General features: G+C 41.8%; 1 protein-coding gene across 3 annotated transcripts; it reads right to left on the bottom strand.

Moving 5' to 3' along the window:
* Positions 1-2,342: 2,342 nt before the first annotated feature.
* Positions 2,343-24,058, bottom strand: LOC146986076 (SITS-binding protein). 3 transcript variants are annotated; one of them, XM_085779678.1, is made up of 11 exons: positions 23,730-24,058; positions 22,980-23,430; positions 21,344-21,515; positions 12,222-12,429; positions 11,852-12,002; positions 8,760-8,957; positions 8,342-8,610; positions 8,111-8,247; positions 7,208-7,329; positions 5,192-5,371; positions 2,343-4,988 (listed from the first exon to the last, which is right to left on the bottom strand). In XM_085779678.1, the coding sequence occupies exons 1-11, from the start codon at positions 23,732-23,734 to the stop codon at positions 4,815-4,817; spliced, it is 2,067 nt and encodes a 688-aa protein (XP_085635804.1). In that variant the 5' UTR covers positions 23,735-24,058; the 3' UTR covers positions 2,343-4,814. The 3 variants fall into 3 exon arrangements, 2 of the variants coding, with proteins under 2 accessions (XP_085635804.1, XP_085635803.1); XM_085779677.1 differs by having other exon boundaries at positions 22,980-23,652; positions 23,730-23,895; XR_015036013.1 differs by having other exon boundaries at positions 4,908-4,988; positions 8,115-8,247; positions 22,980-23,652; positions 23,730-23,895.
* Between the last annotated feature and the right edge of the window lie 2,192 nt (positions 24,059-26,250).

Here is a 26,250-nt window from a genome sequence, read left to right on the forward strand (position 1 = left end):
TCCCGAATTTAGCCATAAGCTTGGTGACCCATGTGTTTCAACTTGTCATCTACTGTCCTGACAACTAATGAGCCTTTAGGTAAGAAATCTAATGTCCATTATGTTGGCAATTCATTTTAGTTATTCAACCCTTGTCCATATCTGAAGGCTGACTCATTATAGTAGTTATGTTTATCAGGGTTTTTTTAATTTGCTCTGATAATATGTCAACCTCCTGAGACCAGTCTTTCCTTTCTTAGCTCAGTGTTTACTTAATGAAATGGAGGCTGTAGTCTGCCACTTGAGCCTGCCAGGTGGTCGGGCTCAAGTGGACACCACCAAGAATCAGCTTATTCAGTTATTAACGTAAACGGAAGATGTTTAAAGGTACTGAGAGGTGACAGATTTTCAAGGAAGCCATAGGCAGGAAGTGATTACATGTGAGTTTCCCTCCAGGTCCTGTCCACCCTTCTCTCTCTCTCTGCCGAAAACACACACACCTCCACAATGGTACACCCGCGCCGATGTCACCCTGCTCTGGGCTTCCGATAGCAGGCTAACATTTCCAGACTGCATTCCTGAGGTCTGATTACCCTTCATCTGCTCTGGGGACCTGCAGTGTGACTGCTTCAGAATAAGTATCACTTTATAAGGGTCAACCTTTTCTTTTTGTGTCTGTCAAAAATATGAATTGTGTCTTTTCTTTCTGTGCATTTGGACATTCTTCACTCACATTAACACAAAAGGAGAAAGCCAATATCTTCTGCATTTGAAACACAAGGCAGGCATACTGTGACAAATCCATACAGTGTAATCAACAGTCTTCAACACACTGGCTTCTGGATAACAAGCCTTTAAATTGTACACCTAATTGGCAAGCTGGAAAACCCATTGAGTCAAGAGCAGACACTGAAACCTAAAACCTTGACTTGCACTTTCTAAAAGTAGACTTTGGGAGAGATCTGCGGCCTCCGCTTGTCACCAGTTTAATTCATGTGCCACTTGCTCTGCAGCACCCTCAAAGAAAAGAGGGGAGCCAACGTTGCCTATCTTGTTTTATAAGCTATTCATTCACACAGGAGGAGTAGGGATGTTCCCATTTTGCCCAGTGGTAATCGCTGGTGGCTGCGAACAGTGGAGAATAACATAGTTCTCATTGCAGCTACTGTATGTAGATCATTCGCGTCATTCTTGATTTGGGTTTTGGCAGGACAGTTTGTTTTTCCTGCACTGCAGGACAACTTACGTAAGGCTCTGTTATGCCCCCAAACTAATTGGGTTGAATGTTATATGTTGATTCAGTGAATGAGGAAAAAATAATTGGACCACTGTGTCCTGTTGCTAAATGTTAGTTTAAGGGCTCCTGTTTTTAACCGCAGGCTTTCTGGAAGGAATTGTGCTATTATGTCTTGATTTCACATGAAAGTGGACATCACAGAGGAGTATCCGAATATCAGAATAAAGGATCAATATCAAATATATATTAAACTCATCTATTGTACATTCAAATTCAATGTAATGTTAGATTTATGAAATGAAATGATGGGGAAAAAATGGGGTCTCTTTTCGTACAAAATTCTCCAACTCTAGCTCTTTAATCCCTGCTGTCCTCTCCAGCTTCTAGCACTGTAACTTCATCACCTCACAAACCATGGAGCCACACTAGTATGTCTTGTGAATATTATCTGACTGAGAACTGCGCCCAGATTCTTAAAAAAAAAAGTGCTATATGAATCTAAGTGATTAAGGCGAGGGTGTAAACGGAGATGGTGAGCTTGGTGGCTGGCCGGGAGGGACCATGCATGTCTGCGGCCAGCTGCACCTGTCTAACTGCGCTAAAGGAGCCGGGGGCCTGCATGGGGGGCCCCAAGGTGGAGCTCAGCCAAGGGGCAGCAGGGGAGGAAGGTAAGGAGGAGAGGCTCAGGGGAGGTCGGAGCTGAATGTGATTCCCCTGAGAATCTCTCCCGCCGCATGCTCACCAAAGCTATAAATAACTTTTATTAGGTTTAAGTGGAATTAGTGGAGATGTTAGTCATCATATGTCCACGGATATATAGACATACACTTTCTGATACGAGGAGAAGCGAGAGGAGAGAGTGTTAATAATAAGAGCCTCACACACACACACATTTGCATATCTCTATTGAAGGTCTTCTGGATGCTGCAACGATATCCCACAATCCTTCAGTGGCAGGTGAACAATCATTACATGGACAGTCAAACACACACAGGCGTATTTTATAAGAGGAAGCTGTCCAGATGTTAAACCTCGTCTCCTCCACTTCAATGGTGGTCTCCACCCTGCTGACTGCCCGTGTTAAAACTCAAATAAGATAAGCATGAACTAAATGACTTAAAGGGAGTGAAGTAAGAAAATGTAAACTTTATTGCAACTTTGTCATTCTAAGTTCTCTGATTTACAGAAGAGAAAAACACTTGTAATGGCACAGTCATCGTAATATGTACATTGCTGATACTGCAATAATCCAGACAGTTGCATTGTCCAGATTTAAGAGTGGCATAATGAATTAAGGCACATGGCAGCATGTTCGTTCAGTATGTACAGAGGGAAGGAATCACACATCAAAGCTTTTCCTGCGACTTATACAAGAACATACCACAGCATTCCATAAAAGCATTAGAACGGGAACTTGAAAAGCTCCTCACACGAAAGGGCACGGTTGGGAAATCACAGTTTGTCCATTGTACATTCAGCTCTTGGAGAGATTAAGACATTGATGTGTTCACAACATACTGCGTTGTTCTAAGACATTTGGTGATTTTTTTTTTTTTGATAAGCTTCAGTAGACCTGAGTGTTGGAGTTGATACAGTAAACTTGTTAGATCAAAGTTACACAGTCAATTTAGTGGCATTCACTAAATGATAAGGATCCAGAGTCTGAATCGTCACTGCTGGCCAGTTAAGATTGTCTTGTGAAGAACAAATCAATACAGAAAAGCAAAGTGCCAAAGAGCACTGCTAACAAACTGTACAAAGAGCAATGTATCATGGTGCAAAAAGTTGTTCAATTTCTCCACGGGCTGATTCTGATCATAATCACATAAGAAAATCAGTTATCTCATTTACATCTCATTCGCTTAGATCATTTCGTCAGGGTTCAAACCAAATGAAAAGTTCTCTTAGACATAAATAATGCGACTGAACAAAAACAAGCCATAGAAGTGAATGCAATTACAAGGACAGTCCAAAGAGTTAAGTTAAATGAAGGTTCCCATGAGGGCAGAGATGTAATAAGTTCATGAAGGTGGCAACTGCACCATTCTGGACTCTGGGATCAAAAAAAACATCAGCAATTTAAAATCAAATTTACTGCACTTCAAATTTTGCACATTTGAGAGCGTTGTGTTAATGTGATTTAGGTTTTCAGGAGCTCTTCCCCCCACGTCGTCCTGCTTCAGGGACAGTTTGACATTTAAGGAAATACACAGCGTTAGATGAGAAGATTCACGCCTCTCTCATAAGACAGTTAGCTTCGCCTTGCATAAAAACAGGACAGGATGTCACTGCTTCTGACCATAGAATTAGCTCGGCACATCAAAACTGCTTATTTTTCTCACTTTTACTTTTCATATAAATCAAACAACCTAGATATGAGGAGTAAATCTGTGAGCTTCACAGGCTAGATTTGGACCAGCTGTTTCCCTCATTTCCAGTCTTTATATTAAGCTAGGCTAGCTCAGGGATTACTATCAGCCTTCTCATTTAACTCTCTGCAAGAAAGTAAATAAGGTTATTTCCTAAAATGTCAAACTATTTATTTACAATATCCTTTCCACTTCTGTGGTGTTGTCAACAAGGCTTTCTTTAGCACTTTATTTGGCACTCATGAAAGAGCATATCAACACAACATCAGACAGTTAATTAAAAAAAAATATGAGCAGCTCACTTAAAAGCCCTTACTACAGCAGATTAGTAAGTAGGTTCAATCGAATCTAAATTCAAATATAGTCAGCGTTACAATGACAGTGGCTTGGCCTCATGTTCATGCGGCCTACAGTACTAAAGGACATTCAGATGTGTCCAACAGAGTGGTATGTTGATTTTGAATTGAAGTTAAACTATTCTAAGTATAAGTGCTACAGGGTGACAGGTTGTTGTGTCCGATGACTCTGCAAAGCAGCCAAAACCGTAACTTGAGGTACATTCATAAAACATCAGCCCCTTCGGCCTGATAAGTTCAAGTATAGGCCTTTCTGATGAGTGAGCAAGACATACGGTACCACAGCGCATCGGTTTTCCTACGAAGGTTTCATCCAAATAAGCATCTCCCCTCGAGAAAAAAAGGCCTTTCAGTCATCATCCTTTGTCCTTCTTTATCTTCATTTGGTCTTCTTGAGAGATTCAGATTCTTTTTAAGCAAACAAGGCGCTTGCTTTGTTCCTCCGTATCAAGAGAGCCAGCAGCAACTAAAAAAATTAAAGACTGTAGATATGCAGTATGTAAACACGCAGATTTCTCTGGAAGTTACATACACACACGCACACACACACAAAAAGGAAAAACATAAAAAGAAAGTCCAGAAACAAATCAGCCAAGAGGTAAAACCAATTAACTTTCTTTTTTTTTTAAAAAGGAAGAAAAAAAATTCACAAATGAAAAAAAAACAAATTATTTTTAACTGTAAAGTGCAAGTATAAAAAAAAATCTTTCTACATGTCATCTCAAGACAGAGCCATGAGATAGGGTCAATGGTCTTTAGTGGAAAAGTGCAAGTTGAGAACAGCACAAGTTTTTTTTTTTCTTTAAAAAAAAAAAGGATTTGATTTAGGACAGTAACAGGGTGAGTCAGGTGAATCAGTGTCATTCACGTGACTCAGCTTCTCTGTAAGAAAACGGCCACCTCCTCCAAGGGCACAGGGTAGTCCTGTAGGAACGTCCCCCCATCGAACACCTGACCGTTCTGGCTGTCCTGCCACTGGAAGCCCCCGTCAGGCAAATAAATATCCCTCTGCAATGACCCCTTCTCCACCACTGGTGCTACCAGGACCTGGAAACGGGCAACGGCAAAAACAACAACAACACGCATGTGAGTTTGGTAAAACAAACTCAGATGTCAGAGAGATTGTACACTTAATTAGCAGTATATCGCGTTGCAGCTGGGATCATACACTATCGTTTGCCAAGTACATCGGATGCTGACAGAAGGAACTCAATCCCACCCCCCCTCCCATCAGAACGTCATTAAGTCACCTTGTCTCCGATGAGGAACTGGTCATCGATGGTGAAGGTCATGGGGTCACTGGGACTGAGCCACCACATCGGCCTGTAGATGGGGTTCCCCGTCAGCAGCCACTCCTCTGCATACTTCTCTATCAGCGGGACCACATCCTTCTGGTGCCTCGCTATGTAGGACTGAGTCAGGTTCAGCACCTTTAGAGATAAGACAAACGTTATGATGATTACAGAAGAAATAATAGAGAGGGTAACAATCCATTTATATTGTTTTTATGTACGGTAATTGTCTGCCTTTGCTGGTGGAGTGTCCACTAATCACTATCCAGACATGTTATATTTTAGAGCAACATAGAAACCGAAACCAACGAAATAAGCACTTTCCTAAACTAAATCATCTGCCACAAGGATTTCAGGACAAGAATAATATTGACAATGAGGTCTGCTAAAGACATTTGTGCCATCTCTGCACCCAGACACGGAGACGGAGCTTCAGAGCGGCCCATTGTTGACTTAGTGAATTTAACACTGTCCAAGTCTTTATCCTGTCTCCCTCTGGCCACACTACTTCAGCATTCCTGGAAGGGTCACATCCTCTTCAGCGTCCCATGACAAAAACAAAAAGTTGACCGCATCTATAAAAAATGTATTTTTATGAGTTGGGGATTGAGAACATTTGTAGGAATGAGCTTGAAGTCACAGCCTGGCTTTGAGTGGATCTTTCTCTAATTGAGAAGCCAGGCATGTGTGTGGGTTTGAGGTTTTTATTGCCGTTTGATTCCAGTGCAGTCACTGCTGTGACCTATCTATGACTGACTGAGGCCTCCGATTCTGGAAATAAAGGTGTGGCGTATTTAAACTAAAGCGCAATGCCCATAAAACAAGAGTCATTTATCACTCAGCCGTCCATTCTCCTCCAAAACGTCTTCTCAGTCTCACTTCATCTGAGTTTATAAGTTGAAGGCCGTGCAAGAGACCAAAGTGGAAAACATTGCTGCTGTCAAACGTTTCGCTGTCCAAAAGACCTATTTTTATCTTTGTCTCACAGCAGCGCAAGTCACAACCACTATATTTTGCTGCCTCAGTCCTCTCCTAGTGGAAAAAAAAAGCCGTTGATCACTCCCACTCTGTCACACTTGTCAATTACTCATGGAAATCTTAATTGCCACAATAAAGTATTTTTCCAAGACTTGTCCTCAAATTCATTATCATTCCTGCTGAAGTGGCTCTCGAGAGCGAGCCGTAAATCTAGAGGAGGGATTGTAATTCGGAACAGATGGATGCTTAACCACAGGTGATGCTGGGGAGGGGGCTTAACAATCACTCCTATTGAGGGAAGAAGGGAAGGGCAATGGAGGGGGAAAATAACCCCTGCTGGCTTGAGAGGCATCAAGTGCTTTTCTTGTGCAGGAACCTGAGCTGTGGTCGCGCACTATCAGACCTATCGATATCTGTCACCTGACTCCCTGAGACAGTAGGCATTGTTTTCCTGTTGCGCACCATGAGTGATACATTCCCAATCTCCAGCGGTGAGGGACGGGGTTTGGTCTTGCCTCTCCTGCTGAGGGTCGCAGCCCGGCCTGTGGTCTCTGCAGACCTCGGCAGCGCCTTCGGCTCAGTGGCATGGTGGGAACTTCACGGCGCCGAGGAGAGGCCGCTGGGTCAATAAACTCTTTCTCTCCTGCCTCTTTTCATAAGTAATCTTAACTGCTGTGCAAGAAGGAAGGATAATCTCCCGCTCCCTTTTAGAACATCTAATTGGCAGCATTCACACATCACTTCACTTGATCTCTCCACTGTAAATCTTCACAAGTGAAAATCTTGTTATCAAGTCTGGAAAAGAATGTGAACCTCCTATGTTGTCGCTATTGTAATTACATCTAATGTGGATGACGCAGATGTCGTGACAAACACCTCAGCCTGGCGGTGCAGGCCGAAGGGTGTTAAGGGGGAATTTTTTCTTTTTCTTTTTAAAGGCTGTTTTGGTAGCTCTGGCTAGTTTGTGATATGTTTTTTTGGTTTATAGTTGTGTACCCGGTCCTCTCCGCAGACCCACGGCGGTGTGTGGAAGCTGATAACAGGGAGAAAGGCTGTGATTTCCAACCAACGGATGAACAACTCCTCATCTGTGACCAGGTCTCCAGACAGAGAGCCACCTGTGGGGAGACACAGATGGGGAGAACATATTATCACACACTGAACTGTTGTTCTTCCTCTTGCTGTTGAAAAACGACCTGGAGGAAAACAGGGTGTGTGAACCGAGAAGGAAGTGGGAGAGGAGGGAACCAAGTCCAATTTCCTTTTGTTATATATTTACTTGATTTTTTAATAATGATAAAATTCCATGAAATGATTTGGTAAATGGTTTAATATTAATAAGTTTGTGTCTCAACGGTGTGTATGTATTCTGATTTCTCCTGACAGATACACAGTATTTACTTTTTGTCAGTGACTGTATATTTCTTTAAATAAATGCAGTATTCTGGATCCATCTTAAATTAGAAAGTAGTATTTTGTAATATCTTGTGAATTTGATACAGCACTGAAAACGTCATAAATCCATTCATTCAGACAGTGGTCCAAGAAAATTATGATTTAAGAAAGTAGTTAGGTCCTGGTACTGTACTACAGTAATGACTGGCATATAAAAGAATAGAATTAATAGACTGAGTGCAATTATATATCAGACCATCTATGCTGTGTGTAAAGCTGACAGGTCTTTCTTTTCTCCACTTCAAAGTAAATAGTTCTTTCACAGACATCAGCTGTCTGTCTGGCTGAGATCCGCCTTCACAGGAATTTGGAATATGACAGAAAAAAACATTTCGGTGATTTGCCAAGAGCTTGAAGATCAGATGTGTCCTCAGCCTGGTTTTTGTTTTAGTTTTCACATATGAGAAAAAAATGAAAGAAGTGACCCATGAGCTGTGGTATTACCTACTGCATCGGGAATGAGGAAGTTGTATCCCAGCAGGCTGTGGTGCAGCAGGGAGGGAATGATGCCTTTCAGGCCCATCGGGCTCCAGTCGGACTGCAAGGGGGTCATCCTCACAAACAGCGGCTTGTGACTCGACCTGAGATGCAAATAGAATCAGAATTAGATTAAAGACTGAAGGTGTAAAAGAATCAGTCTGCACAAAAAACAAAAAACAGAGACAAGCGCATTACCGTGTCCCTGCTGTCACGATGGTAGAGTCTCCTATCCTCGTGGCCAGGTCAGCCAACAGACTGATGTACTTGTCTCCACCCAGAGCCTGCGGTGGCCTCAGGGCCTGCTCCTCAAACACATTCCCCTCGCCCCCCTCCAGCATGATGTACTCCATCCCCATATGGGCCTGCAGGGACCCCACTCTGTCCAGGAACCAGCTCACCGCTCCTGGGTTAGTGATGTTCAGCTTTACACAGAACTTCCCTTGCCACTGACTCATCACAGGAACCTGAGAGAAATAAGTGACTAGATTTTAAATGGGGCGTTTAACCTTACTACATTTAATTCACTATCATTTTCAAAGTAAAGATGTTGAGTCAGGTGTCCAACATTTGTGTTTTAGAGAATAATTAATACAGTGTTGTTGTCATCTCTCACCAGCTGTCCCTGGGGGGCTGAGGGGAGACTGAGCCAGTAGGCCTCGGTGCCGTCCATGAGGGAGGTGTGGAACTGCGTGGTGTCCACGCCCAGGAAAGGGGATAAGGTGATGGAAATGTTAAGAAGCTTGACAAGCGGGAGGTCCCTGGTCAGTCTCTTGGACATCCCCCTTTTCCTGATGCTGAGGTTATTATGGTCCTGCAGAGAGACACAGAGATACACTCTGATATTACCTCTTAATAATAGTTTTTTTTTTCCTTTTCTTGTGTATTTTTAGGTCTTTTAATGTGTGTATAAAGGTGTTGTTGAGCCCTGTCAAAGAATTTCTGTTACCATTTGGTTTCAGGCAAATAAAGTTTCTATTCTATTCTATTCTATTCTATTCTATTATTTTCTATTCTATTCTATTCTATTTGCTGTATAGTCTGGTAAGACCAACACTATGGACCCTCATGAAGCCCAATATCCCAAAAGTCCAATAAAATATAATTCACCAACATGATGCACTACTGGAACAATTCAATAGACGAGTGTGACCGTATATGAGTTATAGTAGCTCTATTTAATCTCTCCATGTGGACATATTGTAGCTCTGACATTATGACCTCTGCCAGAACCATGTAACATATGTTATAATCCCTTGGTATTTAAATGTGTAAGTCAAATGCAGATTGCATAACTGTGGAACAAAACCTCTTAAGAATAGAAAAGGTGACCCCTGAAGCTGCAGTGGGAAGAAAGGATAGATTAGCACATATTATGTAATTTCTTAGAACATTTCTTTTCCCTGTCCCGTTCATCTTGTTCAGCTTTTTCCCCTTAATTTGAACGTGACTTCCAAATAATTGTCAAAATGCAATAAACTGTCACAGAGGGGACAAAAACTTGGCCTAGCCTTTGGTCTACATCATTCAGTATCTCAGTAATGAGTTGAGAAACCCAGCAAACTTATTAATATCCCCCAATTTTCCAATACCAGTACAGTAGTAGCCAGTACTTCAAAAACTAATATGGAAAACTGGAAAAGAAAGGTCATAGTGTGACTGATAATTTATGAATACTTGTAAAACTGGAGTGGAGGAGAAGTCTCTGTTTTTACAGAGGATCATTGTTGCCAGTCACACTTCTGCGGAGCCTTACACTTAATGGACAACTTCAGCTTCCATAAGTTTCCACGCGACACCGTGTGCTTGGCCGATTCTTTATGGCAGCGGCTGAGGGACGTGGGGCCAGCAACACTGGTGTTTAATGTCTTTGATGCACCAGAGAATTTGAGATTGTGAGTTAAGGGAAACTCTTGTTCACCAAATGGCATCCATCAACTGATGTGTGTTATTTCTCCCATTTTTTCACTGAACTGGTAAAGGGAATATACTCTAAGCATTGTGGATGTACATAGGGAGATGCCTGAGCTCGACCTCTCTGGTGGACTGATTATCTCCTGTTGAACGGTCCAGGTCGGATCACAGCATCGAGCCGCTGTCAGCATCACCAGCTCGAGTTAGTCTTGGCTGAGATTCCTTCCAATCTAAACACACTCAGTTTTTCAACCTCCAGCACTCAGAGCAACCTGAGATCTGTTAGGAGAGGCTCCGTTTGTCTTCTCTCAGCTATATTTGCTTTGTAATGGTATATCAGCAGGTATTGACTTGGATCCACTCAAATGTGGTCGTTGTAATCTTGTTTTTGGGCAGAACATTCAAGGAAAGTAACTGGATCAATGTGAAGCAATGATAGCGAGTGATCCAGTATTTTAAAGAATAGGGAAATCTCACCTTCAGTTTTGTGCTTAACACACACACACACTGGAGGTTGAGTACCTGGAAACATATTAGATGAGCATCATATATCATATTTATGAGCTTTAAGACACAAAGTCTTAAAATGTCCTGCAGGTAGTGAGGTCTGCACTCAGCAGGCCCTAAACTGTGTTTTTTTCTACATTGTGACATTTCAGTGAACCTGTCCTCCCTCCTTCGTGACCCACCTGTCTCCAGCTCTCTGGAGATCCACTTAAGAAAACTCTTTCATCTCTGTCCATGACCAGCGCTGAGCCTCTGACCAATGAACCCCTCACCAGCCTCGCAGCCCAGCTGGGCTGAAGAGGAGGATTACTAGACTCTAGAGAGCTACATGGTGCAAGAATTGGCCAGAGGCAAAGAAGGTGAAAAGAGAAACTTTCAGCAAATCAGACATGCACTGTTGAGGGCTACAGTGCTGTACTGAATGCTCATGGAGAGTAGAAGTATAACAGCAAGTTAAACAGTGATGACTTTGCAGGATGTGAACATACACAAGGGTTTCTTGGGGACAAAGCTGCTGGAGAGTACAGGATAAAGTCCAAATTAATAGAGATTAACCTGAAGGCTTCATGGGTCACAGAACCACTGTGCAAGATAAACATGTAAATTGCAGACAGAAAGCTTCCCCTTCTAGGGTTTTGTCCACTCATTGGTTTGTTGTAGGCAAGGCTCAGATGGGGAAAAAAAGGGTTCAGCAACATTTGAGTTAAAATCTGACAATAGCTGGTTGATTGTTTACATTTACACACAAATATCAATCAAATCAGAAACGTTAAAAAACGTTTGGAGTTGGACTAACCTAAGGAGTTAAAATAGAAACATGTAAATCAATCAGTTTGAGAGAAAAAGTTGGTTTTAACTGTATAGGTGGAGGGAGATTGCTCAAGATTGTTTAATTTCATGGATTTGTATGTCATTTGCATACAGGTTCAACAGAACGATTATTAAAGATGCACTATTAGTAGATGTGGTTGTAAAAGCATTTAGTCAGTTCATAACTTTTGTAATCTTGGTAGATCAAGAGTTGAGTGCTCTAGATCCACCTGAAATGTAGCTACAACCTTATAACTAAAGTCATGTTTTTTCAGACACTTGATTGAGCTCTAAGCTTCTGTCTTAGCTCTCGCTGTATTCACTGATCTTTAGTCTAATGCTGGATGCATGGTGTGTGATACCTCAGCTCAGTTCAGGGTTAACTTATGTAAGTTCCTTCTGTCTCCTGAGAACGTTTGCCTTTAAAAGCATTGTCCCCGTTGTCATGTACAATTAGGCACAGAGAAGAAAACGTACCATTTCAGAGAGGAGGGTGGTGGAATGTTCGTTGAGGCTGATGACTCCCTCCCCCAGCTGGTGTCTCCTCAGACGATTAGAGAAGGTCCTCAGCTCCCTCTCCACCTTCGGGCCCGAATCCACGTTGGTGAGCAGCTTCCAGAACGGCAGCCTGTAAAACGCACAGACAGGATCATACAGGACCGACTGCTCTGAGGAACCTGGATGAGTTTTGGTTTACGACTCCCCAAATACCCACAAACTTTCAGTCAGTGCTCACACATGTATCAAGCCCAGGATCCCCCTCTACTCCCACCCCATCCCATCCCACCAAAAGTAATGTGGCCAGGAAACTGTTATGTCCTCTAATATGAACCTAAACCGAACTAACCACAGTGCTTTCATGTTGGGCAGCCGTCTGCTGGGCTGGGAGAGCTGTCGCATGGCCTCCTGGTGAGCGGCTCTGACGTTGTTAGCCACACACACAGTGTACTGCAGAGGGAGACGCTCCATGCTGGGCAGAGACTGCAGGCAGAACTGCTGCCGGCTGTCCACCCCGAGCTGCAGGGGGATGTCAGGAGATAGAAGAACTGCAACACCTGCGTGGCAGAAAAAAAAGAGGACAGGAGAGGACGCGTCAGATGAGTTCAGCACAAACAGATATAAGCCGGGCCTTGATGTAAACTAGTGTGAGACAGTCCATCGCAGATTCCTCTTATATGACATAGTGCGCAAGTGTTACTGAGACCGGCATGAGTGTGTGACAGATGGAGTGTTGTGGGAGGTAGAGTGTAGGCTGTGTCAGCTGATATCGCTGCACTCAGATGTGAGAAAAACACTCTGTAGAATGAGATATAGCAGCATGCGACTGGATGAGTTTACCCCGAGACTGCCGGTGATTTCCAAGTAGGTAGTTTACACTGTACACGAGAGAGGGGTCGAGTAGCTGTGATATGGTGTGAGAGTTACATTTGAGTACGAAGAGGAAAGTTTATTTTGTTTTTACTCTTCTGGATTCCCTCCAGGAGATTAAAGCACGCTCACCACCTGACGTGTCTGTCCTCTGTCTCTGTCTGTGATCAGAGCAGCAAGGGAGCAAAACCGAGACTGTGACACTCGGGATTAAATAAATTAACTTCAGAAGCGAAGGGACTCCCCTTCGATACTGTACGTACTATGCAACGTTTTAGTGGCCATGTGAAATGATAAGATTATGGGAAGCAGATAATTGTGTCCGCAGATGTAGCTGCCCTGTAAGGAATGCTTCCTCCCTCTCATGTTACCCTAACCCCCTTCCCTCAACACTTCTCTCCCGTCCTGACTCCCACCGTCTCCCTCCCAACTTTATTCTCCTCTCTTCTCCTCTCCTCTCCGCTGCGCTGTAGGTCTGTCCCATCTCAGGTCGACATGACCCACCCAACGATCAATCCGAGCCTCCAACAACCCCGACTCTAACCGTGGCCCCTTAACTCGAGTTGTTTCTGTTCGAAGCAGCCAAAACGAGGATTTGGGATTTGGAGCTGATCAATGAACAGATTAGGGTTCAAGACCTGCTTCCAAAGCAAGCAGACAGTCTGAGAACCCTGAGCTGAGAGCTTGGCCGACTTCAGTCACCATCTCTAGTTTCAATGGGCTTACTGTTCTCATGCAGGCAGGGACCAGGAGCAGGCAGGATACTCATGTACCGGTTTATAATCAGATTAATAGTTTCAGAGATCAGTATTCAAGTGCTGCATAAAGCCTAGTGAAGAGCCTTCAACCTCAGGGTATTTCTCACGTGTTTGCAACGGATAATGTCAAAGAGATACTGGTAACACCTCAGCTGCCTCTCACATGGCATTAGGTCACATCCAACTGCTTCTTACAGGTTCATAAATGGCAGATAAATTGAGATTTTTTACTAGAAAACGCAGTCATATGTTTCAACTGCTAATGGTTAATATAAAGTTTTAATGAAGCAAATGCACTGTGACGCTGTGCATGTCGATACATTTGCACATACATTACAGCACAGAGTGGGGCAGTGGAGAAAATGTTATAGCTTTATGGAAGGATGGAAGAGGAATGCAGGCAGTGGAAATAGAGGCGACCGGAGTACACCAGACACCGAGCTGCCTCGTAGAATGATGTGCAGATACAGCAGCCTGCAAACAGTGTGTTTCACCAAAGTGTACACCCCGGGCGGAAAGTACAGTTTAAGTTTGCTAGCATGCCTTCTCGAGTCATATTTAATCTTAATGGGAAATGACACTGCTGGGCCCCGAGGGAATGGGACAGTCTGGTCAAAACATCTGTATCTTTTATTCCATATTTGACTAAAGATGTAGATCTGAATGTTAAATAATACTAAATCCTATCTTGGTTGTTTATACTGTGCAGCTCTACTCAAAGTATACGTTCGTGCCACTATGAGTTTGAGAAGCTAGGACCTCCTGATCGAAACTTAACTGGTTATATAAGTGCAGTGCGGTGCAGTGCTTGTGCAACAAAGATGCACATCGTTGACTGAAGAGTCTCTAGATGCATTCACCAAGCAGGAGAAAGAATCAATAAGTGTTATTTAAAGAAAGTGAAGCAGGTTTGAGTTACAGCCAAGGTAGGGGGACCAGGAGTTAAAGGGGAAGTGAGGAGGGGGGGGACCCTATTTTTAGAACAATTCCTTAAACACTCCAAGCTTGCCCCGAAATATTTTCCACTAGCTCTCAAAAGTGAAATATGCCTGACTGACTGCATCCGCTCACCTTCAAAAAAAAAAAAAAAAAGAAGAAGAAAAAAAGCAGATATGCAAAGGTAAAAAAAAAAATGAATGAAAGTTTACTGGGCAGATTTGAATGATTAGACACACACATGCTTCGGTTTTACAGCTGTTGAGAGAACGCACAAATCAGCCAACCATCGAATCGCTCTTCACACACACACACACACACACTCACTCACTCACACACACATGTTCTCACACACACATTCATGCACCCTTTTCTTTCTTTAATGGGAGGCTGTGGACTTCCAAGAAAAACTCAGCCGGACTTATAGGACCATAAAGCTCCTGCACTTCCTCCTGCTCAGTCTGAGCTGATGGTTTGGAGGTGGTATAGTGGAGGTGATCATCGGCACCTTCTGAAAGTTCAGGAGGGTTTGAAAGTGGCGTCTCAGCGCTCAGATAGAGGAAGAAAATGCTGCTGCCTGACTCCCTGCTGCTACCTGTCTTATTTATACCATTATTTATGACACCTGCGCACGCTTGCAGACCTGACAGAATTTGGAAAAATGTGCATTGAAATGTTAACTGTGTGTGTGTGTGCAATTGTGTGTGTGTCTGTGTTTTTAGGCATGTACTTCCTTAACAATGGAAACTTAGTTTCTGTGCCCAACCTCAAGAAATTGATGGCCACAAAACTGGGACCTTGCCATGGTAGTAAATTTCCAATCCCACTTATTGAAAAAATAATGAAACCTTCTCTGCTCTATTCCTATCAGCAGTCAGTTTTATTGTCTCTAGTGTGAGACGCTGCACTCTGTTGAAATAAAACGTGTAAAAATGCGTCCTTCAGCAGATTTTCCTTGATCCTTTTTTCGTTTTCGGTCTCAGCCGGTGAAGTTAGCAAGAAGTAGCTTAGTACTAATCTTAGTATAATTCATGCTCCTTTACAAAGGTAGTTCAGTATTCAGGGGAGTAAACTGACCTGAGAAAGTTCAGACTGATTACTTGTGTTTCCAGACAGGGCTGTGAACACACTGATACTGTACATAATACTGTGATTACATTAGTGGACAGGAACTGTTGAATCAGCCCTTCATTTAAACAGCCTCTACTGCCTCTTGCTTGATGACCTTGATGGAAAGTATTGGGAGATTGACTGTGGAAAATGTTGTCAGATGATTTTCATACAGTAGCCCTGTCACACAGGAGATGACAGCCTGCTTCTAACAAAGCTGCACTTGGCTAAGTGAGTCATTCTTAAAACGTTTCACCTCTTGCTTTTTCAGTAGGGATGAGGTTTTGGGGCAGGTGCCCAAGGACCTCCTGGTGACCCACTGGGTAACATATAGTACTGGAGTGTTTTTTTTTGTTTGTTTTGTTTTTAGTGCAGATGGTTTTCTTATTACCTGTTAATTAAAAATGTCTGCATCTACACAGGTTGTTGAGTTACAATAAAATATTATATTACTCATTATATTATATTATTCATTCATTATTCTATTATATTTTTCATTTGCATTGGTCTTGCTGCCTTTGCAATTGTTCACATGGCGGCACCACAATGGGAATATGTTTTTACAATATTGTTCTCATTCTTGATATTATAAATATCTGTTGTATCAAATAAATTAATTTAGTATTATTCTATGAAAAAAAAAAGTTGCATAACTTTTCTCTGTGTGTGTTGTGCTTGGCCAGTTTCGTCAAAGAGACCAACAACAACAAATGGGCAACAAATGTCTTTGAATCCCACATGGAAAAATGTTGTTTGCCATGAAGAAAAATGAGTTAGAGATAAGAGAAAGAAGGCAGAGGGAGAAAATAAATGAAAGGTGGAGAGACCATTGAGAGAGATAAAATGAAGTGAAGTAATAAGCATGTAGTTATATATATAGAGCGAGAACCTGTGCATGTATGTGTAGGAGGTGCTCTAATAACTTAAGCTGCTGTGAGTCTTGCAGAAATCATATCTGAGTCTAATCTCTCATACTCCCTTTACTAATGCAAGCAGGGGGGAAAGAAGATATGAAGAGACAGCAGATAAATCTCTTTTGTTGGATCCAGACTGTAAAAGAGTGAGGTGATATTGAAGTTATTGCTATGGCACTATCAGTGAAAACAAACAGGATCCCTCTAAGACCTTATTTGTAATGTGACGAGCAGGGGAGGCTTAGGAATTATCTGCCTGATGTGGATGAATGGTAACTGCATGTAAAATTGAGTAGGAATAACATGCAAAAACTGAGAGAATGAAAATTGTATGGGTCATCTGTGTGATTACTTTGCTTACAGGTGTAAATATTTCTGGTCTCAGTTAATAATTTTCATTGTTTAGTTCATCAAATTAAAAAAAGAAGAAGAATCAAAAAATATGTGCCTGTTAACATATTTATTCAATATCGGCGACAATGTTTTGATTCCCTTACTGACAATTTGTTATTACTGTTTCCATTGAGGTATAGATAAAATGCTAGTATGGCTACAGGCCCTGACATTTCATGACCGTTTTGAATATGAGAAATAACCTTAAAATGGAAGATAAAAAATACAAATATCCTACTTCAAAATAAAATTTTGTCAATTTTATCACAGAGCAAAGTGGTATCCATTCAAGGATTTTATAGCTTGAAATATTTTTATAGCTAGATAAATATGACAGCAACAATGCTGCTAAACAACAAGAGCTGTAAAGTTAAGAATCTAAATGGATGAATAATGAAAACTATTTGCAGCTCAGATTTGTGAGCACTAATGAGTAAAAACAGCCTGTAAATTAAGAGAGTTAGTAGTTGTCCATCTTTCGTTGATTTAATTTATTCTTTCAGGACCTGGATACAAAGACAATCCCTGTCAGTTACTGTTACAGCCCTGCCTCATTGTATCAACAGCACACAATTACTGTCTTGTGATTTGACCATGTGCTTGTGCTGTAATTCTTTGCAGAATTGTCGGTATCAACATGTCAACAGTTTATGCAAACCATGTAAACACCATGTAAATCTGTGTCCACGGGACGTCAGGTTGAGTAAATGTAGGAATAAGCCCTTAAAGCTTTGGGACAGAGTCACTTCTTATATTCTTAATGCAGGATGTGGCTTCAGTGATATACAATCTGTCCTTAGTAGCCCAGTTGTTTTTGTATGGATAAAGACAGGTGGGGCTATGACAAGTTCCTCCAGTTGGCAACACTCTCAAATGTCACTCTACTGCATGGTTGCATATATCCTCTCTCCTGTCTCTTTGCTTCACTTCTCCGCCTCCTCTTCACTTTACTACATGTATTTTTGTTATAGTCGTTAATATAAACTTTTACTGCATATATGTATGTATATATACTGTCTATATAATTTATTTGTGCTTTTGTTTGCTATGCTTCTGCGTTTCAGTCTGTCTGTCCTGCTCTTTAACGGTCCCCAGGAGTCCTCTTACGTTAGTAACATCAGTCACAGCTCCATATTCCCCAGCACATTTATAATGTGCCCCTATGACTAAGTAGAGTCAGTGAAGACAGGTCCCATGCACACAGCACGCCTTACATATTTAACAGAAAATCTTGCTGACGGTCATGGGGTTCACACAGCAGTGAAACCTAATATTACATAAAAAATGAAATACGTTTTTTTTCCCCATAAGCATTTTCAGAGAAAATGTCAGAACATAGATTTTTCATTTCATTAATTATGAATAAAATTCAACAAAATGATTAAGACATGTAGTTTCTCTTTTGCTTTTTTAAAACATTTTTATTACCACTGGAGTGCTGCCTTCTCTCGATCTGTTCTTGGGGAAAACAACATTGCAGTTCACCCAGGAGAAGTGCATTAACTTTTTCTTATGAACCCCTAACTCATGAGACTAAACTGTGAGCGAACCCGTCACAGTCACTGCAGCTCTTCTTCATAGAGACATGAATATCTCAAAGGTCCCATATTTCACACTTCTCACTTTTTGTTTACTGCTTCATTTGACATTTTAATATTCATAAGATGATATATTTCTGGTTTCAAGAAACAAAGACCACCTCAGAGTATTTTTACATCTCTCTAGGTTATAGCAGATTTCAGGTAAACACTTGGACAAACTAAATCCTCAAAGCCTAGACAGGTGTGTCCTGGTGAACAAGGCAGGTATGATTGAGAGTGGTGACTGCTTTGTTGTGACAGCACAAAGTTACGCTGCATTTTAACACACGGTGTCTGAATACAGTCCGTGTGCATTTCTCTGTAACCTGACCGCTTTGATAGTTTCACAGGATTAATATAGAACCGCGAACAGCTTTATAATAAAAAAAGACATGTATATGTATACTGTACATGTGAAAGGCTAAATTGCCAGGCAGAATTAAACACCTAGTCAGTGTGTTTTCTGTGTAATATAACATTTTATACGAAATGTGGTTCAAATCATAATGAGTCTACATCAGAAAAACATATGTAGCCTATCGTGTGTTGCCTTTATTTACATTCTGTTCTTTTTGGAGCTGAAATTGAATTTCTTTTTGCTTGATTTACTGTACATTGAAAAATAATAACACTTTGCTGCCAAATCAATAACCTGATTAAGCCTTCACATGGCTGCATTAACTCACATTTTCCAAGAATGATCTTGTTTACTATCCACACAGAACTCTGGACTTTTTTCTTTATATAGTCTGCTATAATTGTTTCCTGCCCTAACAATATCAACCACAGCAGCAACACCGTTATAACGACCATACACACACACACACACACACACACACACACACAAATTGTTGCTCTCATATTCAAATACGTTTCAGGTGCACAATAATAAACCATAACTGCCATTCTGATGTGCAACATGTAGCCTACACAGATGCTTATGTTATTGATAATAATCTAATTATTTTGCAGGAGCCTGGTGCTGCTTGTACAGAGTTCCCTTAACGAGTTATTCGAGGTAGCAGTGGATCTGATGAGTATATCGACCCAGTCCATTACAGAGGGGAAGGTCCTCAAACAGCAAACTGTTGTCCATGCCATCAAGAATCAAAGGTTGTTGCTCTGCCATATAAATACTATGATAAGATTTCAACTGTCTTTGTGTGTTTTTTGGGCTCTGTCAGTGGTCTGAGATGCAGGATCAAGTTAAGCGTATCAGGTGATCTAAATGCTAGTATGGAGATTCTCACTTTACTACACACAGAGAAAATAGATCAAATACATGCTGGCTGTACTCAACGCACATCACTTCCTCTCCAACTCCATCTAAACACTTTTTTAATAATAATTTCCATTCATCTTTAGTCGCCAAGGTAAAATATGTAACTACCCTTTGTAAATGCAAGAGCCAAGCAAAAAATATCCTTGAACTTTAAAGCAAGATATCATGTTAAATATACCTTTAATGCTCCAATAGGAATTATTGCCATTGCTGAGCATCAGTTTGCTATGTTCGGCGCTATATACGGTGTGTGTCTATGAGTGGTTACTTGGCAACGTTCAAACAATTGTTGTCATTGGGATGTCTTCTCATGTGTGTGTGTGTTTTATCAGTGCAAAGCTAAACACAGATATAAAGGAGCACAGGGTCCTGATAATTACTGAAGGTGGAAAATGGATTTCAGTCACGTGACTCTTCTTATATTCGCCACTGTGTTACATAAGATCTCAGAATGCATGCATGGGTGTATGTGGGCATGAATTACTGTGTGAGGCCAGTCCACTGTTAACTAATCTCTAAAGTCATGATAGATGATTGGTTGTATCTCCACACTGGTTGATGTCATTCCCTCCACTGCACTTTAATGTTGTAGTCGCTCGCACATAAACACTCACACACACTCAACACAATAACATCCAGTGTGTCTATAATATCTATCGCGATGATTATTTTGCAACTGCTTGCAGTTCTGCTTGCATTGTTTGTCTAATTATGACGCTACATTTACATCATAATCTCTAAAGAAGATTGGTCAATTTGAGCAGCAGTTCAATAAACAAACTCCGCACAAAGCCAGCTTGCGAGGCCAGAGTCCCTGAGGTTAATGCTGTACCAGCTACCACACAAACACACGCACACAAACCACAAATGTTCCTCATCAGTCACATTAACCATTCACATCCGCCACTGGTCCCTGCCCCCCTCCTTCTTTTGCCCTCAGGATAAAATCTAACACCCCCAAAATAACCTGGTGCGTTATAAGAGTCAGCAGGGCCCTGATCCAACCTGCCCTTTTAATAGAAACAAAAGGCAATTACCCCGGTATCCCTAAGAGTTAATTTAAGATGCTAAAGGTGGTTTGCGGCTCTTTGTAGTCTAATCTCTAAATTAATAAACCGAGATGCCGCAGACAGTATTGTGTTTCACTCTATTTGTGGGGGCGGCCGCCCTGTCCAGTCAGTGGTTGGCGTTGTGGAGATGCTGGTTCTGGAGGTGGTCGGAGCATTTTTCCTCAGCTCAGACACAAACAAGCATGTCAGTGAGTGATGGGTGGAGTGGGCATATGGAGGGAGAGACCGGGTGGGAGTGGAGTGTGGGGGGAGGGATAAGAAAACACAACAACATCCACAGGGCTTCCCTCATGCCCCGGGATTCACGCCACACATCGTATACCCGCTGATGTGGGGTCAGATTTCATGAGCCCTTGTGCTAACCCCCTCCCCACCAGTGGCAAGTGTGGAAAAAACTCTTGACCCTGTTTCATTTCAAAGACTTGAAAATGTCTCACTCATTGTAGCAGACTTTGATTAGAGGAAGAAACTACAGCTGCTAAAAAAGTAAACCCTCCTCAGCTGATACATATGATTGCCCCCCCCCCCTCGCCCCACCCCCAAGCCATGACCTCTGACCTGATGAGCCTAGAAAGTAGCGCTCCAGGGCCGAGCCGTAGCCGGAGGGATTGTCCTTCAGGTCACTGACGACAAAGGGCTGCATGGTGGCATTTTGATCGTTGATTGGCCACGTTTGACCTCGGACACTGGCTCCGCCATACCAGGACACATTGGACATGGAGAAGCAGTCCTGCACACACACACACATATGCAATCACACACAAAAACAGAAACAGCATGAGAAAGACACATAAGAGGCAGAAAAAGTTTAACTGGAACAGCAGTAATATAAACCGATGCTGAGGAGACTTTGCTGGAAAAACAAAATATACAAAATGAGGAGTATAAAAAAAGACAAGTGGTGAAGTTGAGAATTAATAGAGCCACTTTAGACAGCAGAGGAGAGAGTGCACGTTTAATTTGGTTCGCTTGTTCACATCTGACACCCTCAAACACACATCTAAACCACCACCAACGATTTAATGAATAAAAGAAAGAGTTTATAAGAAATATATTCTTTTATTAATGAATGGATATAAGGTGTAGATTTCTACGTGGCCACATTCTGCACATGGTGTCCTGGAGTATGGATAAGTGTAATCTTTGACATTTAGGGTGAGTTGCTGTTACTTTAGTGTGGAAATCCAGGGCACAGGCTGCTGGGCTGTGTGATGGCTGGTACATGAGACTCTCAGACAGCATCGCACGCAGGAGGGATTGAGTGACCGAAGTGTTTTCTACGAGAAAGCTTTAGGCGTCGGGGACAAATGCTCCAACCGGAGGCTCATTTATTGCACGTCAGCAAATCCGGCCTCTGTTAATGAGTTTCAAAACAGGTGCCAAGGGGTCACCTGAGAGGTTTTTTGGAAATCAGAAAAAATACAAGCCACTTTAGTTTGGAAAGATTTTTTCTGTGAGCAGCCGCGCCACATGACAGGGAGTTATGGCGAGGAATGTTCCAGTGGGGACAGATTAACCTCCCCAAACATCCCAATAGTTAAATGCCTTTGATAATTAAGCTGGAGGAGGAGGTGGAAGAGGGGGAAGTGTGTGTGTGGGGAGAGTACAGTAAGTACTGTGCATGCAAAAATGCACAACAACTGTGAGGAAGCAGATTAAACGCAAAGAGCTTAATAGTGAAATCACGGGCTGTGAAAAGGGAAAACAAACTTTGATTTTGTAGCTTTAATTTCAGGAGTCACTCAGCTGTTATTATTATTGTACGTTTATTGATTTATTGCTGAATTTCTAAATAATAATACAATAATCCAACAAAATTCAATCACAAAAATAAAATACAGGGGGAAAAAAATTTGTATAAAAAATCATATGTGAGGCATTGCCTATAAATCCCTTTTCCATAAAACCAACTGCATGAAATAATGTGTTGTTTTTGCACATTTTAAAAGTGGTCAGTCTGCTCAATTATACACTCAGTCAAATATGTATAAATATATTCAATATTATGCAGCAGTGTCACAGTCGTGCACAAGCATACACTTATAAACTGTCAGCATATGGAAACATGTGAAGGGGTCTTCTGTTTTATGCATGGTGAGTTTTGAGTGAATTGATTCTGTCTGTGTTTTAGCGACTGTGTTTAGCTCTTGAGTGCACAAACTCACACAGACACAGAGAGAGAAAGACACCCTACCTTCAGCTCCACATGACAGTGCACCGGCGCCCAATTCATACTGTAGCACTCCGTCTCCGTCTCCTCATTCACCTCCAGTGAGATCTTCACCTCGGCCACCGAGTCCCATGTGTAGCAGAACTCCGTTTTATTCAACCAGCACAGGTTCCTCACGAAGGGAACCTCGATGTCGGGGTTCCCCACGTTCCCGACATCTATCTCCACATAGGTCTTGTCCTCCGTCAGGGTCTGTATGACCAGCGAGTGGGTTCTTCTCTCCCAGATCAGTCCGCTAAAAGTCCCCCTGAGGATCCAGTTCTTGTTGGGCTGGTCCACCACTTGCCAGTATATGATCCCGATGGTCATTACAAAGAAGACGGCCACCCCGAGACAGGCGATAGCTCCTTTCCAGGTCTCGTTCATCTCCTTCAATCCCGTGTCCCATGTTACCTCTGGGATGGGGCTAGGGTTCCTATTTCGAGCGTGGGGCATGTTGTTTTTGAGATCAGCAAAGAATCAAACACAAAAAATGCTGCAGAAATCTCTGTGCGTCAAAAATCTCTGTTGCTTCATCATGTCATGGTGTTTTCAGTGAGGCTACAGGGTAAACCAGCCTACTTTTTTTTTCTTTTATCTTTACACCGTTTACACTGTTGGTTTCTTTTTTTTGCGCAATTGTGCCAGCAACAGAGACCTGTCATGTGAAGAAAGCTGTGAGAAAAAAAGTCCCAGCGGGAAAAGTAAAACAGTATGAATGAATAATTGACTTACCACATACTGCTGCTGTTCTAAAAGAGTTGGAATTGTAAATTGCATTGGCTGCAGTGAGCTCGTGAGCAGCCCCAAGCCGGGTTTGGCAGCAATGCCTACGAATAGCTCCTAAGACGCTGTCTTGCTTGCCCTGCACTTTCTGACGTAACGCCGGGTTGTTTCTTCAGAGGAAAGGTAGAGAGAGGGAAATGGGGGATCAGGAAGGTTTGGCAGAGTCTTGGAGCTGCCCGTCGGGGCGAGGAGGCCACGGAGAGCCCCCACCACCGGTCCACCCGCCCACCCCCGCCCCGTGCGTGCTATAGCAAACTCTCCGTGCGCTCTCCGTGCGTAAAGACTGTGGAGACTTGTCATCCGGTGGTTTGGTAGACGGCAAGGGGCGTCAGTTCTGCATGGCAAGGTCGGGAGACCTGCCATGCCTTACCCAAATGTGATTTTGGGGTGTTTAACGTCCTAATAGAGAGCAAAGAGAGATGTATGAAACTGATTTCAAAACCACAACTTCAAAGGCATTAGCAGCGGAGAGTCTCAGATCAGGGGCACACTTTGTTAACTTAACCAAAAGAAACAATTACCAAACTGACCAGGAGGTTAACAACCTTGTCAGTAAGTAATAATAATCTTTTTTTTTTCTTTTTCTTTTTTACTCTGTCACGATCCAGCTGTCAAACTTGTCAAACTCTCTTGCCATACTTGTCACTAAGGTAGCTCATAATTAGGGGAGACTGGGGACAGTTGCAATAAGGGACGGTTGCATCAAGTCTTATTTCTCCCATCAGAAACATGCTAGAGTGATGACACTGACACTGCACATGCACAGTTAGACCCTGTCCACCAAGAATAGAGAAGACATATTGTTGTTTTAGAGCCTTAGAGGCATGAAAGTACCTTTTTTCATGAGCTGTATTTTTGTCATACTGTCCTGAGCTTTTGTATGGATGGATATGACATGGTTAGCATGTGTCAATGTCATTGTGTCCAGCTAGGCTACATGATGTTTTGTCATGGCTGTTAGGGTGGGGACAGTTGCAACAACTTCCATTTGAATATGGAAGCACACATGCAAATGCAAATGTATAAAATTGAACATTTTTAGCTTAAAATAAGTGTATCTATTTTATTCCTCATGATGAACAGAACAGCCAATTATATTAATCCATGAGAGACTAATGCTAAAGATAAACAAAACCCAAATAACTATCTATAATGAAATATGCAATTCTAGTCTATAGCCTCGCTCTATAGGCAATCTAGTTTTTCTCAGACGTTTGATTGACGGATGACGGATCCTGATATCATTGGTTGATGAATCATGAGCAACGTGACGCATAATTTGTGGGCCTGCGTTATCCAATGCAAAAAAAAAAAAACATACACCAAAAAGCTACCTCAACCCGGATTTACTCGAAAATAGAATTTTGCGCAACGTTTGGGCTACATCGTATAGATGAGTGAATTTTAAGACCCATTGTGGGATCAAATTCAATTTTCTTTTCTGAACACCTTTAATGTGTTTTTTTTTTAATATGTTGCAACCGTCCCTGATCCATGTTTTAACTGTCCCCAGGTCTGGGGTCAGTTGCAACGTCTAAATTCTTCCATTCAAATGAATATTGTGATTGATATGTCATATGTAACCATCTTTAAATGGCATGCCTAACTAGCAGACACATGTACTGTATGTTTAGTTTGGTGAGCCTAGTCCTAATAGTCTGAGAAAAATGTGAGAAGTGTTGCAACTGTCCCCAGACTCCCCTACCATTTATTTGATCTATTTTAAATTACCTTTCCCTCAGTTTCTACCACAACTTTGCAATAACCTCTATTTTTGCCAAGTCATTTAAATCCACAAATGTAGAATAAAATATCTCATTAGCCCATTTCACATCAAACAAAAGCTTGGTTTCTTATAGGTTTTACAAATTACACAAAAACAGCATATGGATGAAGTGAATGACATAAATGACAGGACTTGACCAGCCCCAAACAACCTTTTATTGAGCCGTTCCTTTCTTATTTCTTTTCTTTTTTGTTTTGAAATAAAAGCAAATCTCTTCACAACTTGAGATACAGTCATGTCTTTTAAAATCACACATTGTTTTAAACCTATATTAAGGACATTTATCTATTTTACTTTTACCAATATACTGTAGCAACAACAATACGATACCTATTTCGTTAGGGTAAATATTTATTGTAGTGTTGTCACAATTTCAGGAGCCCTCACTATGCAGCTAAACTAGGGGTTTTATTTAGCCTTGAATATAAAAAAAAAATCTGAATCTCAACATGCTGCATAAGGGACAGAGTGGCCTCGATATACTACAGTGTCAAAGATTGTATGACTAACATAGATGTGCTTTATGGCCTGTATGATGTTTGTCCAGTTTATTATTAGTTTTATAAGAACATGTTGGGCATGTAATTGCTTGTGCTTGAGGGGAGAATGACATACAACAAAGGACAGAATGTAATGTAAAGTAATTGAAGTCTGTGTGATGGATTCATGGTGTGATAAATTAAA

This window comes from Trachurus japonicus, chromosome 6, assembly GCF_045865225.1.
Source record: "Trachurus japonicus isolate A0001 chromosome 6, Traja_1.0".
NCBI lineage: Eukaryota > Metazoa > Chordata > Actinopteri > Carangiformes > Carangidae > Trachurus > Trachurus japonicus.